At 39.5% G+C, this 12623-nt stretch overlaps 1 protein-coding gene and 1 long non-coding RNA gene across 3 annotated transcripts; one reads left to right on the top strand and one right to left on the bottom strand.

Moving 5' to 3' along the window:
• The first annotated feature begins 958 nt into the window (after nt 1–958).
• Nucleotides 959–7684, top strand: Sike1 (suppressor of IKBKE 1). 2 transcript variants are annotated; one of them, XM_010631219.2, is made up of 5 exons: nt 959–1207; nt 1438–1543; nt 3158–3300; nt 4961–5074; nt 7324–7684. In XM_010631219.2, the coding sequence occupies exons 1-5, from the start codon at nt 1049–1051 to the stop codon at nt 7423–7425; spliced, it is 624 nt and encodes a 207-aa protein (XP_010629521.1). In that variant the 5' UTR covers nt 959–1048; the 3' UTR covers nt 7426–7684. The 2 variants fall into 2 exon arrangements, with proteins under 2 accessions (XP_010629521.1, XP_010629522.1); XM_010631220.2 differs by lacking the exon at nt 4961–5074.
• Nucleotides 6261–11737, bottom strand: LOC104866980. Its single transcript, XR_004515050.1, has 3 exons — nt 11679–11737; nt 10056–10120; nt 6261–6490 (listed from the first exon to the last, which is right to left on the bottom strand). It is a non-coding gene; the product is annotated as an uncharacterized LOC104866980 (long non-coding RNA).
• Nucleotides 11738–12623: the final 886 nt, after the last annotated feature.

Genomic DNA, 12623 nt, shown 5'->3' with positions numbered 1-12623 from the left:
TACCTTTTGTGCTGACTCCCTTAAGGGCCCACCCCATCTGACTGCCTATAATATTTCTACCCAATTTAGCTATCTATAATACTACAAAAATGGATGAAATGTAATGACTTCATGATAAATGAGATGTCAGTCCCAAAAAGATAAACACTGTCAAGATACAGTAGTGAGACTCAGAAGAAAGAGCAGTAGTTATCAGGAGCTGAGGGTAGGACAGAAAAGATGTTTAATGGGTAGAAGGTTTCAGTTTCACAAGATGAAAAGTTTGGGAGATAGAATCTGGCAGTGGTTGTACAATTTAAATGTAACTGATACTACTGAACTATGCACCCAAAAAAGGTGAGACAGATATAGTAACATTCTCCTATAATCCCAGCATTCTGGGAGATTGAGGCAGGAGACTTTACCCTATCTTAAAATAAAAACTAAAAAATGGCTGGGGATGCAGGTCTATGCAAAGGCCCGGGATTCAATTCCCACTATATATATATATATATATTTTTTTTTTAAAGCACGCGTGAGACCTTGGGTTGGATCCCTAAATACTGAAAGGAAAGGGGTGGAGGGTCAAGATGGCATATTACCTTACCACAATATTTAAAAGTTAAATCAAGAAAAAGAAGACAAAAACTATGAAAACAAAGTACATTGGACTGGGATGTAGCTCGCTGTTGGAGCACTCTACTAGCATCCCTGAGATGCTACGATCGAAATCCAGCACCACCAAAACACCCAAAATTAAGCCACACTAACTAAAACCACAAGAAAAGGAGACCCTAGGGCCAACCAGGTATAATAACAGTTTAACTCAGGGAAAAAGGGAACCAAAGGCGAGGCAACAGCAAGTCCCAGGCTATGCCTGACGCTAGCCCAAGGTTACAACGAGGAAACCCTCCGGGAGGTTGCCGCTGAGCAAGCGCAGTCCAAGCGGCCAAGGCGCCTTTTAAACGGGCCGGAAGTGACGCGTTATACCTGAGACGGTCTGGGGAAGTCTGAGCTAATCCGGTAGGCGATCATATCTGACATATCTGAGACTAGTCTTCCAACTGCTATGAGTTGCACGATCGAGAAGATCCTGACAGACGCGAAGACACTGCTAGAGAGGCTGCGGGAACACGATGCGGCGGCCGAGTCCCTGGTGGATCAGTCTGCGGCGCTGCACAGACGGGTGGCAGCCATGCGGGAGGCGGGAACGGCGCTTCCGGACCAGGTCAGGCAGAGGGTAGAGAGGTCCAGTGTCCTAGGGTTGTAGGCACTTGAAGGGAACAGAGGTCAAGTAGGATCTCGGCCTGGAGTTTATTCCCTATATTGGAGGGCGGTGGTGAGAACTTTCTGCGGGATCGGGCTGAGAATCCTGCCCAGAGTTCAGACTCCTGCCTCTTCAGTTGGATTTGTCGCTGTTCTGTTTACAGCATGCTTAGTCTCTCTCTATTTGTCCAGCATCAAGAAGATGCACCCGACGTGAAGGATATGGCCAAATACAAACCTCACATTTTGCTGTCCCAAGAGAACACACAAATTAGAGATTTGCAACAGGAAAACAGAGGTTAGTCAGGCCTTTTCTGAATTTATGATTTCTTTCATCTCCGGTAATAGTTTTAAAGTTCCTACAAAACTGTCTTAACACTTCACAAAAGTGCACATATATACCTATATCTCCAGGTCAGTGCTTTTGATAAGAGAGCTGTCATATTGCAGGGTTGGTCTACTTACCCTTTTTATGGTCATCTGATTTTGTGGTATATATGCAGCTTATTAAACAAGTGCTTAGGGGTGAAGGGAGGGTGGGGACAAGGGGAAAAAATGAGAACCAAGACCTGACATGTAAAGGTACAAGATCCCAGTAATGAATGTAACTGTACTGTCTACCTAGAATGTACTAATAAATTCAATTTAAAATAAAAAAAAATTTTTAAAGGTTACACAATTAAGAGCATCAAACCTAAAAAAAAAACAAAACAGGTGCTTAGTAGAGTTGAATTATTAGATGGCTTTTTTTTTGGCATACCAAATGGAGGCTTGTATTAACAAGAATCCAGGCCTGATGTGGTAGTCCACACCGGTAATCCCAATACTTGGGAGGCAGAGACAGGAGGATCTCTGCAAATTCGAGACCAATGTGGGTTACACATGAGACTTTGTTTCAAAGAACAACACACAAGGGCTGGGGATTTAGCTCACTGGTTCTGGTGCCTGCCTCACAAGCTCAAGGGCCTGAGTTCAATCCCTGGTACCAAAACACACACACACACACACACACACACACACACACACACATGCACGCACGCACACATGAATTCATAATTTCAAATGCTTAAAGTTTACTATTTAAATATTAGAGTGAAAACTGAACATTGAAAGTCGCATATGTCTATGCAGGATGGAAGAGGAGACTTTTATCCTTGAGGTACAGTATATATTCATAGGCTTGATGAACACATTATTAATGATAGAAACATATAGTTGTGTGTCAGTTTCCAGAGGGCTTTCTTCCTATTTATTCTTCTGCTATATTTTCATATCTTCATTTTAAGGTAGACAAGGCAAGTATTTATACAATGGACTTAAGAAATAGTCTCAGAGAGGTTAAATGATTTTCGTATGAGTATTAAATTACAGAACTGAACTCAAATTCATACTCTTTTGGGTGGGGAGAATTAAACTTAGGACCTTAATCTTGCCAGGCAGGTGCTGTACTACTGAGCTACATCCCTGGCCCTCAAATTTATATCTTTTGATTATATTATATATCCTATATCATTTCTACTAGACTATGCTGCCTCTGTCTAGAAAGTTTTTTATGTAGACCTTAACTATTTGGTCTGGTTTTGTTTTAGATAGGACCTCACTGTGTAGGCTAGGCTGGCCTCAGACTTATGGTAATCCTCCTCGCTCAGCCTCCTGGGTGCTGGTTTACAGGCCTGTGCCACCACATCAGAGGTGGTTTTGATCACTTAAACCCTGATTTACAATTTTAGATTCGTAGGATGTCATGGAATATAATAAAATTCTAACTGTTAAGCATTTAGCTTTGACTTCTGTACATAGAGAGGGAAGGGGGCCTGAAGAGGGGAATGGGACAAAATAAAATAAAATTTATTTAGCTTTGAGATCTACCTCTCAGATCACTGCCAAAGATTTCTGTTGTTGTTGTTGTTAGAACTGTGGGTTTCTTTGGAGGAACACCAGGATGCTTTGGAACTCATCATGAGCAAATACCGGAAGCAGATGTTACAGTTAATGGTTGCTAAAAAAGCAGTGGATGCTGAACCAGTCCTGAAAGCTCACCAGTCTCACTCTGCGGTAAGAAACTCTGATGAATAAATTCTAAATGAATTGAATTGAAACTTTGAGATTTTTGTACTTGTTTTTGGAGAAAAGTTTTCCATTCAATTTATCTCATTGTTTATTTTGCTGTAGCTTTTTAAATATGTGAATAAAAAGAAGAGGTGAGCCGGGCATGGTGGTGCACGCCTGTAATCCTAGCACTCAGGAGGCTGAGGCAGGAGGATCGCTGTGAGTTTGAGACCAGCTTGGGCTACATAGTGAGTTCCAGGTCAGTCTCGACTACATAGTGAGATCAAAAACCAAAACAAAAACTATAAACTAAACGTACTAGCTGGACATGGTGTTGCAGTGCTCAGTATCATCACAAGTCCAAGGCCCATCTGAACTGCATAGTGAGACCTTATCTCAATCAATCAGTAAAATTGTGTTCATTAAAAAATAAAGCAATTAAAAAAAAGTTTTAACAACCTTTAGGAGAGAGAAAGCTTAAACTAGACATGGTAGTGCACACCTGTAATACCAGCTTCTTGGAAGGCTGAAGCAGGAGAATCACAAGTTCAAGGCCAGCCTAACCAACTTATCAAAACCATGTCTGGAAAAAAAAAAAAAAAACACCGAGCATAGTTTTTTGTACATTTGTTGCTTATGATTTAATTTGGGAGACCCTGTAGTTTTTCTTTTTGCTGCGTGCTTTATAGTTATACATTTACGCATACTAGATTATTTAATCCTGGGTTACTAGAATAATTTGAATGACTTTCATCTAAAAGAGAAAAATTAATTATTTTCAGTGGTGCAGAGGAGAACACTTGAAGAAAACAAGAGTTTAACTCATATAAAAATAATTTCTAAAAGATATATCCAAAGATAAAGCACCTTGTAGTAGGGTAAGCTTCCTGCCAATAAAAGTAGTCAAAATCGGGCCGGGGATTTAGCTCAGTGGTTCCACCACCTGCCTTGCAAGCGCAAAGACCCGAGATCGATCCCTGGTACCAAAAACAGAAAAAGTAGTCAAAGTAAAATTAAACATCACTTAAAGACATGCCCGTGCAGGTGTGGTGCTCCACCCTCTAATCCCAGCACTGTGGAGGCAGAGGAAGCATTGCAAGCCCACCTGGGCAATTTAGCAATTTAGCAAGACACTGTCTCAAAAAAGGGCAGGTAGGGGTGTACCTCAGTGTGAAAGCCCTTGATTCAATCTCCAGACTTACAAAGGAAGAAAGAAAGAGTGCCCAACGTCCAATTGGTGATTAGATTAGAGTTTATCTTTTGTCTTTGTACTGGGTATTAAACCCAAGATCTTCACACTGAACTACATCCCAGCCCGTTTTTAAATGTATATTTTTAAATTTTGATACCAGATTGCTCTAAATTGCTAAATTACTAGGCCAGGCTTCAATATGTGCCTTAGCCTCCCAGAATCCTGAGGTTGTAGGCCTCTGCCACCATACTCAGCTGCAGTTAATCTTTTAAAAATGAAAATTATTTGTGAATATCACATGCTCACTTATTATGGCTCAAAGCGATAGTGTTACTATAGTTTAGATTAAGTGAACTTTTTTCCCCGATAACATTTTTCTTTTTTCAAGGTAAAAGGTTTTTTTAATTAATTTTTAACAATTATATGCACCTTATGTTTTGTAAGATTTTTTTTTCACCCTTTTTTTTTCCAAAGGAAATTGAAAGTCAGATTGACAGAATCTGTGAAATGGGAGAAGTGATGAGAAAAGCAGTTCAAGTGGATGATGACCAGTTTTGTAAGATTCAGGAAAAACTAGCCCAGTTAGAGGTAAGAATTTTGCCTGTAATTGCAGCACTGGAGAGGCTGAAGCAGGAGGATCACTGTGAATCATGGCCAGCCTGGGCTACATAATGAGCTCAAGGCCAGCCTGAACTACATAGCGAGGCCCTGGCTCAAGAAAAAAAAAAGGTCCTACTTCATAACCTTTTCATGAAAGGAGATGTAGTGAATAACAATGAAAATATCAATTATGTTTTGGCTATAAGTTGAGGTATCATATCGGAAGGGTAGAGAGAGTGGAAAGGAACAGGTTATATGTAGGCTGATGTCCCTCATCTGCCATAATAGGTAATGTCTAAAATTGATGATCAGGAAATAGCAGTATAGGCATATTATTTAGAATTAAGAAAGTAAATAACAAAGGGAACAGATAAAAAGTGGTAATGGGGAAGAAAGCCAAGGAACTATTGTTCATTTTATAAGCATTATAGTCTTGATTTTTTTAAAAGGCTAATTTCATGTAATAGTTTGATTAGGAATATATAAAATAAGAAAGGCCTAGTGTAAATAGTGTGCCCATAAAATCATTAAGGGAGCTAGATGTGATGGCCCACACCTATAATCCTACTATTTGGGAGGCTGAGGCAGGAGGGTCATGAGTTTGAGACTACCCTGCAATACACAGGAAGTTCAAGCACAGCTTGGAAGATATGGTGAGACCCTGAAAAACAAAAGGCTCTCCCCCTCAAAAAAGTTTTTTTTACTTAAAGGGAAAGATTTTAGTAGATGATTTGAATGCTTGTTACAGGTGCTATTGGGGACCCCTTGAGAAACTCAGGGGAAAAATAGAAAAAGATGAGGTCCCTGCCCAAAGTTTAGTGGAAGAATCAAGACTCGTACATATAATACAGGAAGGTCTTTATGTGGTAGTCTTGACCAGGGACTGTGACTTCTCAGTGAAGCTGGAAATGTTGTGGTTTCTGAGAATTTCCTGTGGAGAGTAAAGATGAGTACAGAGTAGGCTTGGGATGTAGCTCCGTGGTACTGTGCCTGCCTAGCAAGCAGAAGGTCCTGAGTTCATTCCCCAGTATCACAAAACAAAACAAAATTTTTATGTTCATAGTACAAACTACCCATGTGGAAATCAAAGGGGCTGGCAGGTTCCCAGTAGGAATCAGGAGTTAGTTAAATCTACATTTATTCATGTACAACAATGTGTATTTATTCATTTATCCACGTACAAAAAAACCTACATTTATTCACATACAAAGATTTACATGTATCCAAATACAGTCAAGTCATTTTCTTCTGGAGCATCGCCCTAACTCCAAACCCCAAATTCCATCCTGGATTTGTAGTGACTCCATTTCCTGTAGAACCATTGGCTCCAATCTCTCATGTCCAGCAATAGAGCTGTCCTTAAATGAGCATTTCTTGTCCATGTAGCCTGCTTGTAATGCACCACTGCAACACATGATATATTGAATTACAAAGATTCATATTACACACAAACTCATCCATTTGTTATCAGTGCACACTTTATCCGTGCATTGTGTCTGTGCTCCAATTGGTCATTCGGCAGTAAGTCTCAAGTTCATCTGTTTACATAGGCATTTACTTCTCATCCAAAGACACTCGCTTGTGCATTTACAAATACTTAATTATAATTTATATTACTTTAAGCATGAATGTCGATAATACTTATTGATATTTAATTATATATAATATTTATAATTCAATACGTCAGTTGTGTGTTGCAACAAACATACTAAATGCATCCATACAGCTGATAGTGTTTTTTGAGGGGAGAGTTGTTTATTTTGAGACCAAGTCTCACTACGTAGGTCAGACTGGCCTTGAACTCACTATGTAGTGCAGGCTGGCCTCAAATCCATAGCAGTCCTCCTGCCTCAGCCTCCCAAGTATGGGGATTATAGCTGTGCACCACCACACCCAGCCATGAGGAATTTAACTGAGTCTATTTTGGGGATAGGGCTCTTATTATGAGTATCCTGAAAAATCATGCTAGAATTTATTTTCTGGTTAGGTCTTATTTTGAGGGAAATGTGGTATATAAACATTACTCAGTAAATGTTAAATAAATAAAGGAGTAATATAGAAGATTCTCAACTAGTGGTTTTATTGTTTCCTTGAAACTTTTAATTTAAAAATCTGTTTTCTATTCCTGGCCCAAAACAATGTGTTTTGACACAGTTTAACAGGAAAAAAAAAACAGGAAACAAAGTGTGTGTGTGTGTGTGTGTGTATTTTTTTTCTTTCTTTTTTTTTTTTTACAGCTTGAAAATAAAGAACTCCGAGAATTGTTATCCATCAGCAGTGAGTCTCTTCACGTCAGAAAGGAAAACTCAGTGGATGCTGCTTCACAGCCCATCAAATAACCGCACTTCTGAGCAATGGCTGGAGATTGCCCATCAAGGAAGGAAGTTATTGTCTTTCCATTTGATATTGTCCTTTCGGTGTTTTGCCTCAGACTTGATTTAGTGTTGATTAAAGGTATCAAGTGGCAGTTTAGAATTCCTAGTCAGTACCTACTGTCCACAAAACAGGTTTTTTGGGTGTATTAGAGTATACACTGAGTTTCACCTTCCTTTCTCTAAGAGACTGCTTTTCATCTTTATTTCTGGGACCTCAATTTATATAAACTATATTTTCAGTTCATTTCTGTTTTTCATGTCTTTGAAACTTTGAACATTTTATTGTAAGCCATAATCTTATTTTATATAAGATTGTAAAATAGACATCTAAAAATTTTAAAGAGATTTAATATTTTAAATCTATTTGGCATGAGCTGAATTTTTTTCCATTGGACAAAATTAATATGCTTCCAGAGAACTAAATTGGCAGATTATCTGATCTGTAATGTCATTCACCTGGGAAGTTTCGATTCTCTCTGGTGCTTGGAGTTGGCACTCTGGTCAGGTGTCTTTCCTCTGAATTTGAGAGAATCTGCTACTGCCATCATCCCAGGGAATGTACTTGAAAACAAGTGATAGTATAATGGTTACATCATTCAGAGAGTACTGAGGAACGTGTCCTGTGTATGTAATCATTTATTTGATTAAATATAAGTAGTTTGTGGCTGGGAGGTGTAGCTCAGTGGTAAATGCTGGCCTAGTACGTACAATGCTTTGGGTTCAGTCTCTTGCACTTCATAAATAAATAAATAAATAATTTTCACTTACTAAAAAACTTCCACTTAGGTAGTTCACCTAAGTGTAAAGAGCAGAACATATCATAACTATCTATATCATAGTTCTTTTTTTTTTTTTTTTTTTTTTTTTTTTTTTTTTCATTTTTTTTTTGGTACTGACGACTGAACTCAGGACCTTGTGCTTGTGAGGCAGGTGCATTGCCACTGAGCTAAATCCCCAGCCCATAGTTCTTAGGTCTACATATGTATAACTTGTATACTTCAGAACCACCACTTGCTTGATGTTTCTTTACTAGCACTAATAGTTGACTTTGTTGTTTTTTTCTTTAGATCTGTTCTTTTATATGGAAGCATTTTTATTATCTAATGAGAGTTGTTAACATTCGTGATATTGTGTAGGCTGACAGCAAAGCAAAATTGAGATTCTTATGCTGAGTTGTCAGCTAAGTTCACTTACCTCATTCCCGTGTCTCAGTTACACATACTACACATTTATAAATTACATCCAGTTATGTCAACCATTTAGATTTGCCCAAAGTATTTGAAACAGTGGGTGCCAAACCTGTCAATATTTTCCAATAATATTACATACCATACTGCATGAGAGAAACACGGTGTTAAAAAGCTGTTTGCCTGCTGCCTGCCTCACAAGTGTAAGGTCCCCAGTTTGAACACCGGTACCAAAAAAAAAGAAAAGAAAAAAGCTATTTTCTAGTTCTTTGTGTGCTACAGAATTTCTTTTGTACTGCTCTAACATCTGATCTCTGCAATGCCAATGAATTTTGCTAGAGTAGTAGGATAGTAAGCATGCATCATTTTAGAGATTTTCAAGTTTCTATTTGGTGTCCTGCAGAGATTCGACTGAAAATACTTTCACCCCCACGTGAGAGCATTTCTCTTTCATTCCTAAGAGTGAAGTTTGTCCAGCTGTTTGCCTTGAAGTATGCCCTAAGTGCCCCAGGTTGTCCCCCAAACCCATTCAGGAGGCGGGGTACCCTATACCATTTTCAGCCTCTGGCCAGGTTTGATGGAAAGTGACAAAGTTATCCATTAGTCTGTTAAGACATATGGTGTCCCTTTACCTGCCTTGTGCTCCTTTAGAGCTGTTTATGGAGTTCTTTACGTTTCAGGTATCAGGATAAATTTACGTGTTAACTCTTCCCTTCCCATGCAGAAAATCAAAGGCTTGAAATATGAGTATAAGGAGGAGGCAAGGCACGGTGGTACACAGACCTGTAATCTCAGCACTTGGGAGCCTGAGGCAGGAGGTGTGCCATGAATTCAAGACCAGCCTCAGCTAGTCAGTCAGTTCAGGGCAAGCCTGAGCTACATAGTGAGACCATGTCTAAAAAAAAAAGTGTAAAGAGTGTACAGTCCCCTATATATATAAATTCTGGGTGGGCTATGTTGTGAAGGTAATGTATAGTTACAAATTAAATGGAGGCAGAATATTCCTTTCTCTTTTGTAGTGGATGAAAGGAATTGACTGGGTTGCAAAATTTTAATATGAAATTATTTCTAATAAAAGGCTGTTTTGAGAACATTAGTTGTTTTTTGGTTTTGAGACAGGGTCTCACTATGTAGCTAGGCTGGCCTCAAATTTGCAGCAGTCCTCCTGCCTCAGCCTTCCGAGAGCTGGGAGTACAAGTATATGCCACCACATCTAACACATTGGCTAATTTTACTCAGTAATTAGTCTCATTAATAGGAAGTACAGAGAGGTTTTTGTCACCTATATAGCAGCCTAGTTAAGTAGTTATGACAAAGCTTTCATAAATAGTTTATAATTAGCATAACATTCACCCGAGTGACTACAAATAGCATCTTATATTGACAAGGTATTAATTACAGCAGTACCTTATGCATGATCAGACATTCAAGGTATTTTTCAGTGCTCCTCAAAACATGGCTTTCTCAGCATACTGAAATAGAAATTTGAACATGTGAATTTGTTTTTTGTTTTGTTTTGTACCGGGGATCGAACTCAGGTCCTTGTCTTGCAAGGCAGGCGATGGAACCACTGAGCTAAATCCCCAGCTGAATTTGTATTTTAAAAATCTTCATTGGGCTGAGATTTACCTCTGTGGTGTTGGCAGCTGCCTCGCAAGTGCAAGGTCCGGAGTTCAATCCCCAATACCAAAAAAAAAAAAAAAAAAAAAAACAAAAAAAAAAAATCTTCATAACTTTGAATATAATAGTTTAAGACTATATAGTCTATGGTGTAAAGCCCTTTATTCAGAGTTGAGTTGAAAATGAGCCATTGATATATTTCAAAAATAAGTTTGGTGGGCGCAGGATTTAGCTCAATGGTGCCACCGCCTGCCTCGCAAGTACAAGACCGGGTTCGATCCCCAGTACCAAAAAAAAAAAGTTTGGTAAGGGAACATATGTGCACATTTGATGAATCCATGGTAAGTACCTACAGGGTGCAGAGGAAGACTATTTAAACTTGAGAATCTAATCGGGACAGTGAACAGCTAGGACAGTTAGGAAAGCTTGGTGCCACAGGAGCAAAGCATGGAAGTATTGCCGACAGTAACAGCCATTACCGTGTGACGTACTAATACATGATCTCCATTTCAGCAGTACCTCATTTCACAATTACTCAGGCACAAGGAGGTGGTTTCTTATCCAAACTGGAGCCATTCAAACAGGCACTCTTAAATACATTCTTAACCAGTAGGTTTAAACGTCAAATACTAGCCAGGTGCAGTGGCACACGCCTGTAATCCCAGCACACAGGAGGCTGAGGCAGGAGGATCGCTGTGAGTTGGAGACCAGCCTGGGCTACATAGTGAGTTCCAGGTCAGTCTCAACTACATAGTGAGACCATGTCTCAAAAAACAAAAACAAAACAAAATGCCAAATACTGTGCAGAGTCCAGGACAAAAGAAACACCAAGTCGTATGTTAGGAAATATACCTCAGTAAATGGAGTCAACTAGTAATCACTATCTGTTTTCTACAGTAATGTAGCTGAGATTATGTGTGCATGTAAGTGAAAGAAGCAATGCTTGATCAGTAGTTCCTTATGCACACAAGAAAGTACGCAGCTCTGGCCTTCAAGTCTGCTTCCAGACAGATGCAGTGCCACACTCTATAATCCCAGCATTTAGGAGGCCACAAGTTCAGGGCCAGCCTGAGTTAGATAGAGAGTTCAGAGCCAGCCCAAACTGTATTGCAAGACAAAAACAACCCTGCCTCCTTACCATCTTTCAGGCTATTTACCTATAGTTACTAAAAGGTTTCTGTCTTGCCCATGTTGAAAGTAGAAAAAAAGAATAGGAGATGCCCTCTGCCAGCTGTATGTATCACCTTTTACAGAGTGAGTCAGAGCTTTCCTAGAAATGCCAAGCAGACTTCCCTTTGCCGTATTTGCTGGACATGTTAAATAGCCACTTGTAACTGCAAAAGAGGCCAAGTGCATAGCTGCCTCAAATAAAATCAGGATTCTATTAGCAAAGACAGGGCTGGGGCTTACCTCAGTAGTGTGGCCGTCTGTCTCAAAAGTGAAAGGTCCCGAGTTCAATCCCCAGTACCGCAAAAAAAAAAAAAAAAAAAAAAAAAAAATCACACACTTGAGCAAAGAGAAACAATATTGAGAAAACAAGTGTTTGACTCTTACATTGTCAAGTCCCTTTACCTTAAATATAATTTTTAACAAGTGTGAGCATTAGCTGAGAGAATATTAAATGTTCAGAAATCAAGGGAACAGGCTGTGCATACATCTGACGTTTATTGATTGCCCCAACAGCCTAACTCTTGTATTTAGGAAATTCCTCACTTAATCGAGGCAGAGCCTTCCTCCCTCCTAAAAATTTGAAAGAGTTGAGTACTGTACATGCTTTCCCAGCCTCTTTTACAGCTAGGAAAGATACGTCTGCCTTAAACTCCACAATTAATGATAAAGCCGGGCATGGTGGCACAGGCCTGTAATTCCAGCACTTGGGATGCTGAGACAGAAGAACCACAGTTCAGGACCAGCCTAGATATATAGCCAACTCTGTGTTTCAAAAAACAAAGACAAAGTCTGTGATACAGTGGAGCAGGGAACCATGCAGAATCCCTTGAATAGGATGACCAGCAACACTGGCTATGAGTTCTGCTCCAGTGAGAGGCAGCAAAAGTGGGTTTTTTTTAGTGATGCAGTCTGCAGTGTCAGCAATGTCAGTGGTGTCAGCTGCAGTCTCAAAGTGACACCGGGGCAGTTTTCTGATGTTGGAGATATAGAACAACCTCACTTTTCTTTCCCTCCCTTCTTTCTCATCTGCGTACTGTGTGTGTGTGTTTTACTAGGGATTGAACCCAGGCTGAAACTACAACCTCTAATTCTGGTTTCCTGGCTGTCCTAGAGGTTTTGTGAGTGACTTTTTAAAACATCATTCTTTGTTAAAATTAACCCAAATTTCCTATAACTAGAAATGCT

Source organism: Fukomys damarensis, unplaced genomic scaffold, assembly GCF_012274545.1.
Source record: "Fukomys damarensis isolate Sample0158 unplaced genomic scaffold, DMR_v1.0_HiC HiC_scaffold_33, whole genome shotgun sequence".
NCBI classification, from domain to species: Eukaryota; Metazoa; Chordata; class Mammalia; order Rodentia; family Bathyergidae; genus Fukomys; species Fukomys damarensis.
The sequence above is the reverse complement of the archived record's forward strand: the minus strand, read 5'-3'. Positions and strand labels throughout refer to the sequence as shown.

Excerpts from the sequence above, each read along its gene's own strand:
- Sike1 (XM_010631219.2), top strand. The coding sequence starts at position 1,049 with ATGAGTTGCACGATCGAGAAGATCCTGACAGACGCGAAGACACTGCTA. Across the intron at positions 1,544-3,157 it reads TTTGCAACAGGAAAACAGAG|AACTGTGGGTTTCTTTGGAG; the intron begins GTTAGTCAGGCC and ends TGTTGTTGTTAG. Across the intron at positions 5,075-7,323 it reads AAAAACTAGCCCAGTTAGAG|CTTGAAAATAAAGAACTCCG; the intron begins GTAAGAATTTTG and ends TTTTTTTTACAG.